Source organism: Topomyia yanbarensis, chromosome 2 (genome assembly GCF_030247195.1).
Source record: "Topomyia yanbarensis strain Yona2022 chromosome 2, ASM3024719v1, whole genome shotgun sequence".
NCBI classification, from domain to species: domain Eukaryota; kingdom Metazoa; phylum Arthropoda; class Insecta; order Diptera; family Culicidae; genus Topomyia; species Topomyia yanbarensis.
This window is the reverse complement of record NC_080671.1, coordinates 316,642,463-316,660,401: the sequence shown is the minus strand read 5'-3', so window position 1 is coordinate 316,660,401 and position 17,939 is coordinate 316,642,463. Positions and strand designations below refer to the sequence as shown.

Here is a 17,939-nt window from a genome sequence, read left to right as displayed (position 1 = left end):
CGATCTTGGTTACTCCGCTGTTCCACTTTGGCCGGGATTGTAAATGATGCAGATATTCTGCCGACCAACGTTTCCAGAAATGCTCCTTCATTAACTGGATGTGCTGCCAGCGACTCAAGCACCCTACTTTCTCCTGTGTATATGATGGTTCCGGAATACTGAGTGCAGATCTACCGATTAAAAAAAGGGATGGAGTCAGCACCTCAACGTCGTTAGGATCATCTGATACTGGTATTAGTGGCCGACTGTTTAAAATGGCCTCGGTTTGAGCTAGAAATGTTGTCATTTCCTCATATGTGAGTTTTGTTTCTCCAACCACGCGCTTTATATGATGCTTTACCGATTTGACACCAGCCTCCCATATTCCTCCAAAATGGGGGCTGCGAGGAGGAATGAAATGCCACTGTATTCCCTTAGCAATGCAAAAATCGTTCAGTTCAGATTGGTGGGTTTGCTCTTCAAAAAGTTTCCGCAGAGCTGCAAGTTCATGATTTGCACCCACAAAGGTTGTCCCATTGTCTGAATACATGTGGGTAACAATACCACGTCTGCTTATAAAGCGTTGCAGTGCAGCTACAAAGTTTGCGGTGGTTAAATTCGAAACTACTTCGATGTGCATGGCCTTTGTTGCCATGCAAACAAATATTGCAATGTAGGCCTTGTAAGTTACTGTTTTCCTACCAGCCTCCTTAAGCAAAAAGGGCCCTGCATAATCAACTCCAGTATTTGAAAAAACTGGCGATGGAGTTACGCGGTGATCAGGCAAGTTTCCCATGAATTGGGTTACAGATCGTGGATTTTGTCTAACACAAACAAAACAACCTCTGATTACTCGTTTAATTATTTGTTTCACCTTCACAGGCCAGAAGCGTTCGCGGACGATTGACAGCAACCCTCGTTGCCCCACGTGCATATGATCCTCGTGTAATTGTCGAACAAGGATGAGGGTAATGTGATGCCTTTCCGGTAATAGAAGCTGGTGCCTGCCTTCGTAAGGGATCGACGAATTTTTAAGCCGCCCTCCTACTCTAATCAATCCATTTGCGTCGAGAATAGGTGCCAATCCACTATGGTCGTGGCGTTTGCTGGAGCCACTGGATAGTAATTTGAAAAGACTGCCGAATGATTCCCGCTGAACTAGCCTAACAATTGTATGAAGTGATGTAGTCATTTCCTCAGCATTGAGAGGAGACACATCTCGAATCTTTGTACGAGCATTCCTAATAAATCTCAATACGTATGCCCAAGCTCGCTGTAAGCGTCGAAAGTTACTTAGTCGAATCAAGTTGATTGGTGGCTCCCGCTGGACAGCAGCACACACCGTCGCTGGTTTTAGTTCGGGCATGTTACAATCGTCGATGTCTCTCATGTCATCTACGAGTGTATCTGTTTTTTCCCATAGTGTTGGCGACCCTGCCCACCACAATTCAAGTCGTAATAAATCCTCCGGAATCGCACCACGCGATATTACGTCTGCAGGATTTAATTCTGATGGAATGTATCGCCACCGATATTCTGGCACCAATTCGATAATAGCTGCAACCCGATTCGAAACAAACTGATTCATAGCAAGCGGTGATTTTTTCAGCCACCCCAATTGACTTATTTGACGTCTAGGACACCAACACAGTTGCAATGTGTATAGACAACATACATATAACACGATGTTTTCAATTCGCCATCTGATTTAACCTCATTCGACAAAAAATCACCCCGATTTAACCTCAATCTCGCATTAACACAACTTCACATGGATTAGTCAATACTACTTGTGAATCACACCAAAGTGTCACCCGATTGAACGAAATTTTCATCGCCGCCACAGTTTTGCTAACGAGCTGAGCTAAAAGTAAAGCACCACACAACTCCAGTCGTGGGATAGTTGTAGGTTTCAACGGAGCGACGCGCGATTTGCTGCAGACAAGGTGGACACTAACAGTTCCGTCGAATGATACACATCGGGTGTACAGTACTGCACCGTAAGCTACCTTGGAAGCATCTGAGTATCCATGAAGTTCGATTAAATTTGTATTATTTGCAATTACACAACGGCTCTTTTTCATCAGGTTCACCAACGGTAATTGCTCTCGGAATGATGTCCAGTTTTTCTCCTGTTCGGCTGGTAAAGCTTCGTCCCATGCTAAACCAAGCCGCCAGAGGTCTTGCATTTGTATCTTTGCCATTGTGATGATCGGTCCCAGGAATCCTAGCGGATCAAATAAGCGACCAATGTCAGACAGCACATTTCGCTTTGTGAGCCGCACACCATCCGCAGATTCAAGCGTGTTGACATGAAATGTAAAATAGTCATCCGTTGGATTCCAAATCAAACCCAGCGTTTTAATTGTATTGTTTATATCCGCATTCTCGAAGTTCATCTGCGCTTCCTGAAGTTGGAATATGTCTGCGAACGATGTCACTGTTCGAGCAGAACTTGTGCATTCCAAAGCAGCCTCGTTTCAACATTTCCGTTAGTTGTTCGTAAATTGCGATCACGTCTGCCGGTGTTTTGCCTCCGGTGAGAAAATCGTCGATGTAGCTATCTTGCTCGATGACTCTTGATGCAAGCGGAAGTTCGTGTCCCTCGTCGGTTGCTAACTGAAGCAGCACACGCGTGGCCAGATACGGTGCACTGGAACAACCGTATGTTACAGTTGTTAGCTCGAAAATTGCAGCGTTGCGTTCGGAGTTGAGCCGCACAATACGCTGATACTTTCGATCGTCATCGTGAATTTGAACCTGACGGTGCATTTTCGGTATATCTGCTGTAAGCACCACTTGATGGCTACGAAATCGCAGAATGATTGAGATTAGGTCGCTTTGAACCGTCGGGCCTACCTCCAGAGCATCGTTCAACGAAATTCCAGTGCTGGTTTTTGCTGAAGCGTCGAAAACTACCCTGATTTTAGTAGTGCTGCTCGATTCCTTATAGACAGCGTGATGAGGAAGAAAATAACCATCGACTGGACGGTCTTCGACTTCCACCATGTGGCCAAGGGCCAAGTACTCCGTCATAAACCCCGTGTAGCGGCTTCGTTTCTCGTCGTCGATGAATGTTCGCAATAATTTATCAAACCGACGTTGCGCCGTTGCTAGAGAGTCGCCAAGCTGACTCTTCATGTTATTGAAAGGTAATCTGACAATATACCGACCGTTGTCGCTTCGAATAACAGTACGCTTGAAGTAATCTTCAACTGCTTGTTCAGTTGCTGTTCGAGCAGGTGCCTCCCGGCATGTTTCCAGCTCCCAGAACTTCGTCAATGTGCGATTGAGTTCCTCGTTACACAAGTTGAGCTGACAAGTTTGTGATCGCTTTTGAATATTAGTCGGTACCGTTCCGCTAACAATCCATCCGAAATGTGTATCTATCAATGTTGGTATAGCATTACCGAGCCGCATCCGGCCCTCTTTAATCAGATCGAAGAATAGTTCGGCTCCAATAATCATCTGGATCTCATCAGGTACATTAAACGATGGATCAGCTAAATCAATACCAGCAGGAATGGACCAAGTCTGAATGTTAAGTTCAACAATTGGTAAGCTAGTCGTTATCTTCGACACCACAAGAAATTCCAAAAGGGCGTCAAAAGAGTTAACGCGTGATCGAATCTTTGTATTAATTTTGTGTTTAACTATTGTTTCTGCGTTGTTCAGCCCGCTGATCGGAAGATTGATGCTTGTCATTGGAATGTTCAGCTTTCTCGCAAATACTTCGGTAATGATATTCGAATCCGATCCTGAATCTAAAAGAGCTCTACAAGGCCAGCTGGTGTTTCCGGATCCACATACAAGAATCTCGGCGGTCGACAGTAGCACTTGTCTTTTCGTGATTGTTGCTTGAGCACAGTTTACCGAACGTGGTTCTTGGGCAGAACTTTCAGTCGTATCCTTACATTCCGATGCTAATTGTTCCGGAAGCGGAATCTCAGGTTTCTTCGATCTGGGAATCTTTTCTTCGTGAAGTAGACTGTGGTGCTTTCTTCCACATGCCTTAAAGGATTGCACCGATTTACAGTCGACAGTTCGATGACCACGACGTAGGCAATTAAAGCAGAGGCCTGCTTGTTTTACCTTGCCATAACGCTCGTTCACTCCGAGGGCCTTAAATACATTGCATTTGTAGATAGAGTGCTTACCATTGCAACTAAAACATGATTCCTTAGACGTTTGCACGAAGTTTTTAGCTGTCATGTTCTTTTGCTCCAATTTGCCTCGTTGTTTTGCTGTTCCAGTGATTGGCTGTTGTTCTGAATAACCCTTCACTTTTTGTAGAATACGGCTTCTTTCGCGTAGAAAATTAAGCATCAACGAAAACGATGGTAGTTCCTCCTTTGGCAATTGTGATTCCCACAGTTTCCTTGTATCCTTGTCCAATCGTTTAGCAACTAAATTGACAAGAATCATCTCAGCCAAACCGTCAACAGGTAAATCTCGGTTGTTGAGTGCGTCGACGTGCTTGGAACATGTATCGATTAACTTCCGTAATTCTTCACCTGATTCACCCGTCATCTTTGGCAGGCTCAGTAGCGCATCAATGTGTGTATCAATTATGAGTCGCTCATCTTCGTATGTATCTTCTAACATTTTCCAAGCAGCATCGTAATTGTTATTATTGATCCCATCCTGGTCGATTTTACCTGCTGCGTTGCCGATGAGAGAGTTTTTGAGATGATACAGTTTAATCGCGGGTGATTCATTAGGATATCTTCGCATAGTCGTCTGGAACATGCATTTGAAGGCATACCAGTTCTCGAGATTTCCATCAAATGTTGGCAGTGGCACCTGCAAGTGTGGTGCGGATGAGTTCACAGCCATCGGAGGTTGAGGGTGGAATGGAGCTGCGTTTACACTGAGCAGCGCTTGATTCGCTTCAGCATTCTTCCATTCATCCAATTTCGTCTGGATCGTGATATACAGCGAGTTGAACAGCTCTTCACAGCGGTAATATTCTGCCGTATGCTCATCCCGTTGTTCCCGTGGTGTAATATTGCAGATCTCCAGATAAATTTTCTCCGAATCTTCGTTGCACCGGCGGATCGTTTCCAACTGCAGTTTTAACCAGTGCACATTCACATCGTCGTCCTTTACTCCTTCCCGAATTCTCAGAAGTTTCTGCAATATCAAATCACGCCGATCGACGACATTTTACATTCTCTGCGCCATTTTCTTGTCGTTTTCTCGCTTTTTCTGCGCCGCTTTTTGGAACGCTACCGTGCTCTCAGGGGCAAGACTTGTTCCCGCTCCAGTCAACGCGTCCAGTAGATTTTAGGGGTTATGATTCGTAACACTTTTGGAGTTTCTTCGTTTTCACACATGGAATTAATGTTTATGGTTTATTTGCAAAGGTAATTCGCTGATTGTTCATGTCGTTTCAAGATTAATCGTGCACCGAACACGATTCAAAGGATTCGCTTCCGCATTACGCGTCGCGTCGTTGCCAAGATGGCGTACTTTTTGCACTTGGTGCAAAATCGAATCAATTACGTTTCACCATATGCCGCGAGAAAACCATCACTATGTTCCGCACATCTACCATCTCGTCGGATTACATCCGGCTCGAAGGACCAAAATGTTTTATTCGATAGCTCTTGAATTGGCACATGGATAGTTTTCGCGGATTAAATTAAAGATTGCGTGCGTATAGTTCAAAGCGTATAACTGATTGCTCTCTCTCTCTTTTACTCTATATCGCTGCCGAGGGGCGATTCGATATTAATTAGTTTGCGCGATCAGTGTTTCAATACATTTGAAGGCGCAGTATGCAAACACTGTTAAAATACGATTTAATTTTCTGAACCGAATTTTCAAAGCTATTTTTCTCGATTCGATATCATTGCGACTACGGCCCTTTGGTCGATTCATGATCGAATTGATCACACTGCAGGTCATTTGGCATATTTTTGAGAATTGATCACACTGAAGGTCATTTGGCATAACGAACATTTAGCATAATTTTGAAAAGTGATCACACTGGAGGTTATTTGCCATTTTTCAATTACAGGGAAACACATAATTAAAGACTGTGCGAAACTTCAGGTAGTTCGGCATTATTTTGAGCCGTGCTACTACTAAAAGTCTCTTGGTACAAATATTTTTATGTTAAGGAAAACAGTAATTTAGCATAACCGTTGTTTGGCATTAGTAGGGGAACATGGGGAGACGACTAGGTTTTCAGCTGAAACTGCATAAATCTCTAAAAAATCCTTCAACCCCTCAAAAGTCATTGAGATATAATGTGCAAAGTTATTTTGCGTCTTAATGTTTTTTTGCAGAATTTTTAATTTAATTTTTGAAAAGTTATAAGTTTTTCTGTGATCGTTATTTTTTTGGTCAAGTCTTCCCACCGTTTCAACCGGGAAAACCGTTTCAACCGGAAAAAACCTTGGGTTTTTTTTTCCCTAAAATAGAAAAAAAAAACGCTGCGGTACATCACTGGCATTAACTGTACACCTACCGTCTCACCGTTGCACTTTCTTTTTCATTTACCAAAATCAGACAAAAATGACGAGAGAGCGACGCTACTTTCTAAACCACGAAATTTTCGAAAACGAATATGAGACAACGGATTAGGACAAATCATACGTGTAAATTCAATTTCATTATTTCCTCTACACCCTCGTTTTGGCTTCGATATTGAGAGCGACATTAGTCCCTTCGATATTGAACATTGTGCTGGGCAAACGGAAATACACTTTTGACGATATTTACTTGTCGTTGATCGATTTCGTGGATTTACGAGGCAGTGGCGATATTGGAAGACTAAAGCGCTACTGGTGAGCTTATTTTCCCGTGTTTGCGGCGTTCTGCTTGCAGTTCTATGATGCGCATTGTTATAATTTCATTTAACCCTTTGCGACGCAGTAGGACGCATACGTCCCACCTACTTCTCCTAAGTTTTCATTGGATTTCTAGTTAGCGTTGACATATAAATACGAATTATATCTTTTAATCAATTCTTAGGGATGTAAGAAGTACAACTAGCACAAAAAATTATGTGAATTTGTTAATTACCTATTAGTTATAAACAATTAAAACTTGAAAATCTCGTTTTTTTACAGTAAATTCGGCTGTGTCTGAACTAAAAGTCCTAGAGAACTAATTTTTTTTTGCAAGTATCTCAAACATTGAACTAAATAATAGATTTTTTGCAGAGTTTTTCGTAGGTCAGTTTTTTCGAAAAAAAATTATCAAAATATGAAAAAAATTGAGTTTATTATTATGTTGGTCTATAAAAGATTGTGAGAGACAGGGACAACTTCTCAACAAGCAAAAAAAAATAATGTGGTTTTTGAGGTCGCTGATTACGCTTCTGATTACAGAATTTGAAAATTCAAAATGGCGGCTACACAAAGGCAGCCATTTTTTTACGAAATTTGCGAATTTTGGGCCCTATTCTCACAGTCACGTCACCTAGTGAGTAGAAGGAAATGACTGTGAGAATAGGGCCCTTTGGTACAATGAGCATAAAACTAAATTTGCGAGTTTTGAGGTCACTGATTACGATTCTGATGTCAGAATGGCGCCTACAAAATGGCAACCGTTTTTTACGAAATTGGCCCCCTTGTAGACGTTTTAGACCAATATAAAAAACGTGAAATTTAGCCAAGCATATTGGATCCCCCATTTTGAAGTCGCCATATTGGATCCACCATTTTGAATTTTACATTTTCGACGTCAGAATCAGAATCAGTGCCCTCGAAAAATTATATAAAGCTAAAAATAACAGTATTAACAATGCAAAAAAAATCGCGTCGCGAAGGGTTAATGAAAATTAAAATGAGAATCAAAATTGCTGAGTTAAAAATAAAACGAGATTGAATTTTCATGATGGCATAGGAAAACAAAAGTAGCTACTTCTGCTACTCGTTTTCGTAGAAGAAGCCGACTTTGTCGGTATTGTTTTGCTTTGTATGTATTTAGTGACGAAGGAGGCAGGCGAAGCTGAATTCAGTGGGTTTCATCGTTCATTGAAGAGATATGAGCATTTTAGACCCTGCTTGTCAGTGTGTGCAGTGTTTTATGGTCACACCTATGACCGCGCACCCGGCTACCCATGAGCGTTTTGGCAGCTCAGAGCCTGTCCTTCCATGTTGCTCAGGGATACATTGCTTCTCTACACATTTATACATACAGGCATACATTCATACATACGTACTTACATTCATACATACACATATACACATTGTTCCAGAGAGCGTGTAATGTCGTGTCATCTAGTCTGTCTAATTCTTTGCAAAATCATCCAACCATCGCCTTGTAATCTACGTCATAATGGCAAACTTGGCATTAAATCCGCTTCTGTACTTTTCGAACCTCCTTTTTGTCTCCTAGGTCTGAAGTGGGTCAATCGACTTATGAATTGATACGGTAAATACTAGCAGTATTAGTCCTTACCCGCGAATACTTTTTACTACAACTGTGCTGTTTCATCTCTATCTTAGTAAACCCTCATTTTTTTCTAATAAAGTTATACTACCATGATATCAAAACGATAAACTTATTGGAACTAAAAATTAAAATTCATTTTGATGTCTTTAGAATGCCTGAAACGTCAAGATTTGACGCATGCTCGATGTTCGATAAAAATTTAATTTTTTGACATTTTTGCCCGTCTTACATAGAAAGGTTATGTCATCGCTCTGAAAAACGTCAATCTCATCCCAATTTTGTGCCTTTCTCATATAATCAAACGCTATGCAACCACTGCATAAATCAACTCTGGAAACGAGGCCCGGACGGCCGACTCCTTTACAGTTTGGTTCAGTTCGTCGAGATCGGTAAGAGGCTGTGTGGATGTATATTGTATGTGTGTGTCAGTTAAATTCACAAGTTTCTCAGAGATGGCTGAGCTCATTTGCACTTACTTCAAATGAAGGGTATAACGCTCCCATAAGCTGCTATTGAATTTTAAGTTAATCAGACTTCCGATTTCGGAGTTATGGGTTGAAGAGCGCGGTCACTCAGCAAATTCACATCTAAACAGGTAACATCATGGTCTGGATCATTAATAACCCCAATCAAAGTAACTTTGATCACCTAAGACGATTCTTAATGCCCCAGGGAAACTTGACAAGTTCCCAATTTAATGTTACAGCTATTTCTCAACGAATTTTAGACAAATTTTTGCAAACCTTTCTTTTTCATTTTGCAGCGTTTGGTTGGGCAATGAGAGCGCGTCAGTCCAAGGCGGATGTACCCCATATGGCATAATGGACGTTTGGCATAACGCGTTTGGTATAAAAACGTTTGGCATAATGGAAATTTGGCATAATGCTTATTGAGAGGTAGGGACATTTGGCATAATGGACATTTGGCATAATACCTATTGGGGGGGTAAAGGGACATTTGGCATAATGGACATTTGGCATAAAATGGCGTAATACTTATTGGGGAGTGAATCCAAAATTATCATAATCAACTTTTGTCATATATACGATGTTTTATTTCGTAATTTGGAATCAACTCAAAAAAATAAATTACGCAATCTATAAGTATTTAGATGGATCATCGCAAAAAATGACTAAATATAGGCACATTTACACACATTATTCTTAATGGGTTAAAGGGTCCTTTGGATTACGTGGTGTAAATTCAGCAAATAAGACTTCCGTTTTTTGATAACTTGAATAAAGAGTAACATGTACGGCAGAATACAGATGTATAATTGTGTTATTTGTAAAGAAGGCTGCATCGCTATGCTTTTCATATAATACATAATTACTATTATGCACAGAATTGTGATGCATACTACTTTACATTATATATGGAGCATTCCACATAAAATTTACAACCCCAATTTTTTTACCATTTTTTTCGATTTGGCTGTCTAAAATATTTGACACGTATTTTTTTGTTTCAAATAGTAGTAATTTGCTTTAATTTTTTTAAATAGTTTTATTTAATCGCCAATACTGCAATAACTGAAGAAAACATTAAACATTGTTGAAAACATGAAATGTGTGCTTTTCTCAGTTTTCGAATGAAGTTTATTAAAAATAATCATGCTGCTTATTTAATGTAAAATATTGAAAAGTTGGATGACTTTACTTTTTTTTCTCTTAAAACATTTTTCTTAACGCAATTAACATTTTGGAAAGAACATTTGAGTATTTTCGGCGTTATGAATTTTTCAATCGAACCCTGCGCGCGCGAAGCATACCACCACACTCTTCGCTAACACACGGGTTTGGCTGTAAGAGTTTCTACACGTCAGCGCGTGCGAAGCGCGTGGAGGAACCCTTCGTGCGCGCAATCTGTATACTATTCTGTGCATATTAATTAATAAATAGTATATGAAAAGTATAGTGATTCGCACTTCTTTACAAAGAACGCAATTATACTTCTGTATTCTACTGTAGTACTGTATAATCTACAGTTTACATGTTACTCATTATTCAAACTATCGAATTACGGAAATTTCACTTGCAAAATTTACATCACGTAATCCAAGGGACCCTTTTAACCTATTAAAAATATGTTCAAATGTGCCTATCTCTAATCATTTTTTTCTTTGCGATCCATCTAACTACTTACAGATTGCGTGATTCATATAATATGAAAAAAAATATTTTCTGTTGGTAACAAAAGTAAAAAATAAAACATATATATATATATATATATATATATATATATATATATATATATATATATATATATATATATATATATATATATATATATATATATATATATATATATATATATATATATATATATATATATATATATATATATATATATATATATATATACATATATATATATATATATATATATATACATATATATATATATATATATATATATATATATATATATATATATATATATATATATATATATATATATATATATATATATATATATATATATATATATATATATATATATATATATATATATATATATATATATATATATATATATATATATATATATATATATATATATATATATATATATATATATATATATATATATATATATATATATATATATATATATATATATATATATATATATATATATATATATATATATATATATATATATATATATATATATATATATATATATATATGACGAAAGTTGATTATGATAATTTTGGATTCACTCCCCAATAAGTATTATGCCAAATGTCCATTATGCCAAACGTCCGTTGTGCCAAATGTCCCTTAACCCCCAATAGGTATTATGCCAAATGTCCATTATGCCAAACGTCCATTATGCCAAATGTCCCTACCTCTCAATAAGCATTATGCCAAATGTCCATCATGCCAAACGTCTTTATGCCAAAGCCGTTATGCCAAACGTCCATTATGCCATATGGGGTACACCCCCATAAAAACATATTAACGACACTGTATATTTTGAAATTATCGCTTCCTATTTTGCATAAACATTTTGTGATATTATGTATTTTATTTTCTTTTAATATTTTTGCCTTTTTAATTTAGTAATAGTACAGTAGATGTCTCCGCTTCGATCATAAAATGGGACTACTTAAGTTGTATTCCTATGTCTGTATTTCTACTATCTTTATTTTGTTTGCATGCGATTTTTGCGTTGCTTTTGCTTTTAAGGTATAAATTATAAAAACGATTGATCATTGTGAATTCATTTAACGTATTACAGAACTATGCTTTCAAAACAATATAATTTAAAATTTAATGTAATAAACCTAACAAATGAGAAATCGCATTGGTTTATAAATAAGTGGAACTATTTTACACAATAAATTACATTTTTACGCCAATGTCGTTTATACATGAATAGATAACCAAGCAATGTTTTCTGTTGAATTTTTTACACGCACCTGATAAGAATGTAGTTTAAAATCTTAATTTTTATTGTAATTCCAATGTGGGGTCTTATGTATCAAGGTAGCTGATGATTATTCTCTTGTTTTACTACACTGTTCAACTTCTGCTTCGCAAGTCTTTTGCAATCCAGCAGTATCTATGAGAGAGATTCTCTGGGTTGCCTTCACGGTAAGTTCATTTTTTCTTATATCTATAAGTGCGTAGAAAGTCTGACGTAGAACTGAGCCAAACAAATAATAATGCAAGGTATTTTAAATTTTGTTCCAATTTTTCGATAACTTGCTGGTAGCGTATTTAAGCGCTTGCTTATATTCAATGAGTAGCATGATTAATTTAAATGTTTATGTAATATGCATTTCTAATCCATTTACTGTTTCTAGTCTACCATCGTCTTCGACCGACCGTTAATCCAAAGCCGTAAACGAAGGATTGACTACTTACATATAAAATAACGTCGCGGCTATTACAACAGACAGTTTGCAATGCAGGATGGAAATATTTTTGGACAAAACCATGATGTGGAAGCAAACGTTTTTTAAACCATTAAAATGTTACTATTCGCAATATTGTTTTACTTTTCCGGCCAAGATTTCATAGAAATATATGTAGTTATTTGAGGTGTTTCGACATATTCTTCATATTCCCTGCTATGAAATAATGTTGCTCTATTGCCTGCGGAAGGCGAAATATGCGTAATGCGACCCGTCGGCCAGCAACGCGCTCTATCATTTCAAACTATTAATAATTATGTAATGTTAATATCATTACTGCCTTGCCAACTCACCAATACGTTCCATTATGATTGTTACGTGAATGGCAACGGATACTACTATCGTTAGTACAATGGCTAATATTCTTTGTACATTTCTATACGGTTGATATTAACAGAAGAAATTTATGTTATCTCGTATATTTAGTGTTTTTTGTACGTTCTAGAGAGGTTATGGTCACCCTATAGGGCCAAACCGATTGAATTGCTAGTAATTTATTCGACAGCTGCCCACCGCGTATGTGTGAACTAAGTGGGGATAAAATTGAAACAATTGAATCTATTCAATCTGAACTGATGGCAGTTAGATGTAGAACCCAATATTGGGTAAAATATCGACATAAGGAACAACGATTGGTTATCGAACACCACACTTCCAGAATGTTTGTTGACTGCTCACGAAAGTACTTGATGTACTTTTCATATCCCAACGATTTTTTTTTTTCGAATCGTCTACTTTCGTTCACAGTCAACAAACTGATGTCGTGATTTACTGGAACCGGAATCAACGACATCAAAAGTATTTTAACTAAAGGATAAGTGAAAAAGGTTATCGACGTTTTCAAAATACGGTTAAATATATATTGAAATATATAGATTACTTTAGTTTTAATTCAGTCTTTCAAATAAAATTCAAACATTTACGACTGGCATGATTAATATTTGAATTTGTCACTTTAGGATTCCTAAGTTAAGAATATTGAGCAAATGTGTTGCACACGATGAACATGATGAGGAGGCAACACTGTACCGCTCTAAAACGGCTATGAAGATACAACGAATTAGCTCAGCCATTTTTCGTCGAGTATGTAAAAAAACAAAAAGGGGACCGGCCTATAACAGCTGCGTTGGCGATTCAAGCATAACTTTTTAAGTCGGAGTATTGCCAGACCGGTGTCGATGCGAGCTGGATGAAGATGCGTTCGAATGTTCATCATCCCAGTTCCAGTCTTTACCCTTTGGTCGAAACTTGGCCGACTTGTGCTTATGATGATGGTGAAGGTTGTCCGAGTTGGTGGTCTGTGTACTGTCCATCTGTACTCCGCTTGTAAGCCCAACTGAAGCATTACCCGTAACACTTGCTCCCGATGGGGCTCCAAATCCGTCAATATAATCCTGATCGAGCGGCTCCGCACTACCAGTGGAACTAAGTCGCCCTCCAAGACTTTCTTCGTATTCTTCCCAGTTGCGTTCGCGGAATTTCTTCTTATAATGCTTCTCTGACGGCACTTTAGACTGGCGTTGGTATTTGAGGGGAATTTTCAAGTTGTTTCCGCTGTGCATCAGATTGTGTGCTGAAACAGGAGCTGGGACTGACGACTGATATATCAATGGAGGACTTGATGAGGGACTTGGTGTACGTGGTAGTCCCACGTCGGATAGTGGTGGGCTCTCTACCGGTTCCGCTGGAGACGATTTGATTATTGGCACAATATGTTTTAACATACCACTGCCTGTACTACTGCCGCTACCAGCGCTAGCACTACTTGGTGGAACGTCCAATTGCGAAGATGATGACGACGATGAAAGGAAAGCACGACTGTGGTCACTCTGGTTGATGCCGGAATCCGGCGAGGTAGTACAGCTGGTGGAGGACGGTGGAGCATCCTCGTTAGAGCGTCTAGTTTTGTCTAGTTCAGTTGAAGCGAATGCCACCAAGCGGTCGAACCCGGAACTCACACGATCATGCCAGCTGGATTCGTCATCACCCACGTCATCTGTTTGAAAAGTGCAGTCGAATAAAGGGAAAGAGAGAAAGAAAATAGCCATTCGATGATATTATTATTTGCAGCATTAGTCGGAGGAGAGTTCGATGAAATGTCAATGGAGAGTGATCATGTGCCTCATTATGAATGATAACAATGCGATGAAGTTATGTTCTGCAAATCGGATATACTTGTTCAGATTAAACTATTATTCGCGCTACCAAATTGTTACCGAAACGTTACTTCCACCATGTCAATAAATGGAACTGGGCTTTATATGTACAGCGAGTGGTTGCTCCGACACCGACCATAGCAAATCAAAAATAATTTATTACTCTTATTACCTAAAAATAGGGTTGCACGACATAATTTACGGAAAAAACAGTAACACGACTACCATAACCAAATTTCACGACATAACCGACATTTGTCTATTGAAAAAAGAAAGTACAACAAACGAATGCATGCAAGTTTTAGTAATTGACTACTAATTAGAAATTTAACATCCTAAAATATACTAGAGGCTGAAAATTTGAATATTTGTCAAATAGAACATTTTACGGTGAAATATCCCATTACCTAAATACAATATCAGTTTTAAACTCTAAATACAGTTATCAATTTAAAACTCTTAATTGTACTGTTGCTGTTTAAATAATTTTTAAATACCATGCAATTAATTTATAAAGAAATATGTATAGACTTTTTTCTGAAGTTAGAATATTTGATACATAATGTTGTAAATTCAGTAACGCGCCTCAGTGTATTATATGTGCATGTATAATGTATTTGAGACAACGTAGTGAAGAATGTTAGTAAACTCTGCTCTGAGCAACAGCTTCAAATAATTACGGTAACCGTAGGAACGGGGTGAAAATGAACATAGTTATATTTGACCATCCAAAAATCGTGTTGTGTGCTGAGCGCACCACACTCTCAATTTCCGGTAAATTCGTCTTAGTGATTCAGTCGATCGCATCTATGTAGATAGTAACACCATTGCCGAAAAAGGAAAAGAGACCAACAAATTCACCAATTGCTTGGAAAAAAGAACCTTTTATAAAGTTGGACGAATATGATCTAAATATTACGAAACAAATGGCAAGTACTGCTCCGAACACTTCAAGCGCTGATGTATTTTTCGCTTTCAGTAATTTGCCTTTCGCTCCAACATCTTGTGACCAGATGTCAACCGTTTCGTTCGCCGACGTCGATTGTTGTTTTCTGAGGCGCGACGTAGTTGACTCGAGTTATCTCGAATTCCCCATCCCATTGTTTGTGGGATTTGGGAAAGAACCGCTTTTAAATATAAACTAATACGAAAGGACCTTCCAACGTGCTCAAAACGGCAACGTGGCTTCGCTTTGTGCTGACCCTGATCCGTCCTGCAACAACATCGAGGTTTACTACCAAAATGTTAGTGGCTTAAATTCATCAACGGACAACTACTTTTTTGCGACCGTGGGCTGTTGTTATGACGTCATCGCCTGGACCGAGACGTGACTTAACTCACCAGGTGTTTGGTTTAACATGCGATGTCTTTCGCTGTGACTACAACGCCCTCAACAGCCATACATCAGGTGGTGGTGTGCTTATCGCCGTTCGCCATGGTATAAAAGCTCGAGTAATCAACGATGACCGTTGGGGGACTACGAGCAAGTGTGGCTATCAATGAAGCTTGCCGATCGCAATCTGTTCCAGTGCGTCGTGTATTTCCCACCGGATAGAATTCGTGATCGATGTTCCATTTTTTTTTGTTTCCTTCATCACTCAGATCGCTCTGGTTGATGATACTCTTATACTGGGCGATTTCAATTCCTGGCTTGACGTGGTACCAGGTGGTAATATCGATTAATCTGCGCTTATCAACAATGCGAAAAATCTGCGCTTATCAACAATGCCAGTTGTATTCTGGACATCTACAGCAACACTACGCTTCGGCAAATCAATAATGTCATCAACGAGACTTGACGTACATAGGACCTCTGCTTTGTAAGTGACCGGTATTACGCACGGTACTGCTGCACTTCTCCGACTAATTTAGCCCAGCGTGTGCGTCATATTCCCCCCACTGCATCTTTCTGGTGTCACTGCTAATCTAGGAGTGAATTGTCCAAGCTCTATCGTCTACGAAAACGGTGACTATGACAGCATCGTTAGTCCGCTGTTAAATAGAAACTATGACGAAAATCCTACCAAAGACTACGCCAACGATTCAGCGATTACGTTTTGCCTTTCTCATATAAAGAAAGGAGGGCCGAGTGTCATATACCATTCGATTCAGTTCGTCGAGATCGGCAAATGTCTGTGTGTGTGTATGTATGTGTGTGTGTATGTGTGTGTGTGTATGTGTGTGTCATTTAAACTCACACAATTTTCTCAGAGATGGCTTAACCGATTTTCGCAAACTTAGTTTCATATGAAAGGTATAACGCTCCCATAAGCTGCTATTGAATTTTTAGTTGATCCGACTTCCGGTTCCGGAGTTACGGGTTGAAGAGTGCGGTAACCCAGCAAATTCCCATACAAACTGGTACCACCATGATGTTCAAATGATGTAAAACATATTAAAATTGATGTAACATTACTCTAGTTTGCGGGTCTGGATCACTAATGATCAATCAAAGCAGCTTTGACCACATTGGCCACCTATGACAGTTCATACCGCCCCCGGGGAACCCGCCAAGTTCCTAAGCTAATATCACACCCATTCCCCAACGAATTCTCTACCGATTTTTACAAACTTGATTTCAAATGAAAGATACAGTAATACCATTGACTGCTGCTGAATTTCATTCTGTTCTGACTCTTGCTTCCGGAGTTACAGGGGTGTTAGTAAGGATACACTGGAATTTCCCATATAAATCGGTACAATCATAATACCTCAGAGGCTAAAAAATATTGAAATGGTCACCAAATTACTTCTAATCGCAGATCTAGATCACTGATTGCCAATCAAACATTCTTTGAATATATTGTCCACTATCGACGATTCTGGAAGTCCGGAATTCCGGGCATATTCCACAAATAAAGTCACATTGGTTCTTCGGTGATGACTGAACCGATTTTCTCAAACCAAGTCTCAAATGGAAGGCAAAATATGCAGCTGAGTATTGCATCAGAGCCCCTCCGCCCCCCCCCCCCCCCGCCTTGCCCTTACATCTCCCTCCTTCATCACTACCGTCCCCTTGGACTACCCTCACGCCCGCATTTCCTTCATCTACCCCGTATACCAAAATAAGATGAAGGATTTCTGACGCATCCTCCACTCCCACTCTACTCCCCCCATTCCCTCCACTTTTAAACCCATTCCACCAACATTTCAAAATATAATCACATGAAGATAACATTGAACTCATGCTGATTAAGCTAATTAAATACTATTCTTTTGCCTTTCTCATATAGAAAGGTTACGCAATTGCTCCAAAAACCGACTTTCTAACCGAGGCCCGGAGGGCCGAGTCTCATATAACATTCGACTCAGTTCGCCGAGATCGCAAAATATCTGTGTGTATGTATGTGTGTATGTATGTATGTATGTATGTATGTATGTATGTATGTATGTGTGTGTATGTGTGTGTGTATGTGACTAAAAATGTCACTCATTTTTCTCAGAGATGGCTGAACCGATTTTGACAAACT

The 17,939-nt window shown here is 39.0% G+C and overlaps 2 protein-coding genes across 7 annotated transcripts in view; both read right to left on the bottom strand.

Annotated features, from left to right (window-relative positions):
• Nucleotides 1-2,340: 2,340 nt before the first annotated feature.
• LOC131680544 (uncharacterized) lies at nt 2,341-8,430 on the bottom strand. Its single transcript, XM_058961260.1, has 2 exons — nt 8,395-8,430; nt 2,341-5,112 (listed from the first exon to the last, which is right to left on the bottom strand). Exons 1-2 carry the CDS (start codon nt 8,428-8,430, stop codon nt 2,341-2,343), a joined length of 2,808 nt encoding a protein of 935 aa, XP_058817243.1.
• Nucleotides 8,431-13,141: 4,711 nt separating this feature from the next.
• LOC131683673 (histone-lysine N-methyltransferase, H3 lysine-79 specific) overlaps nt 13,142-17,939 on the bottom strand; it is a 46,733-nt gene continuing 41,935 nt past the window's right edge. For 4 of the 6 annotated variants that reach the window (XR_009304546.1, XR_009304547.1, XR_009304548.1 and 1 more), the window contains exon 8: nt 14,170-14,309. Coding sequence is in view for 2 of the 6 variants with exons in the window: in XM_058965855.1 (XP_058821838.1) it covers nt 13,462-14,309 (848 nt within the window). In the remaining 4 variants the exon portion in view is untranslated. Of the gene's footprint in view, nt 14,310-17,939 lie in introns of all 6 variants that reach the window. The other 2 variants (XM_058965855.1, XM_058965856.1) reach the window with 1 other exon arrangement.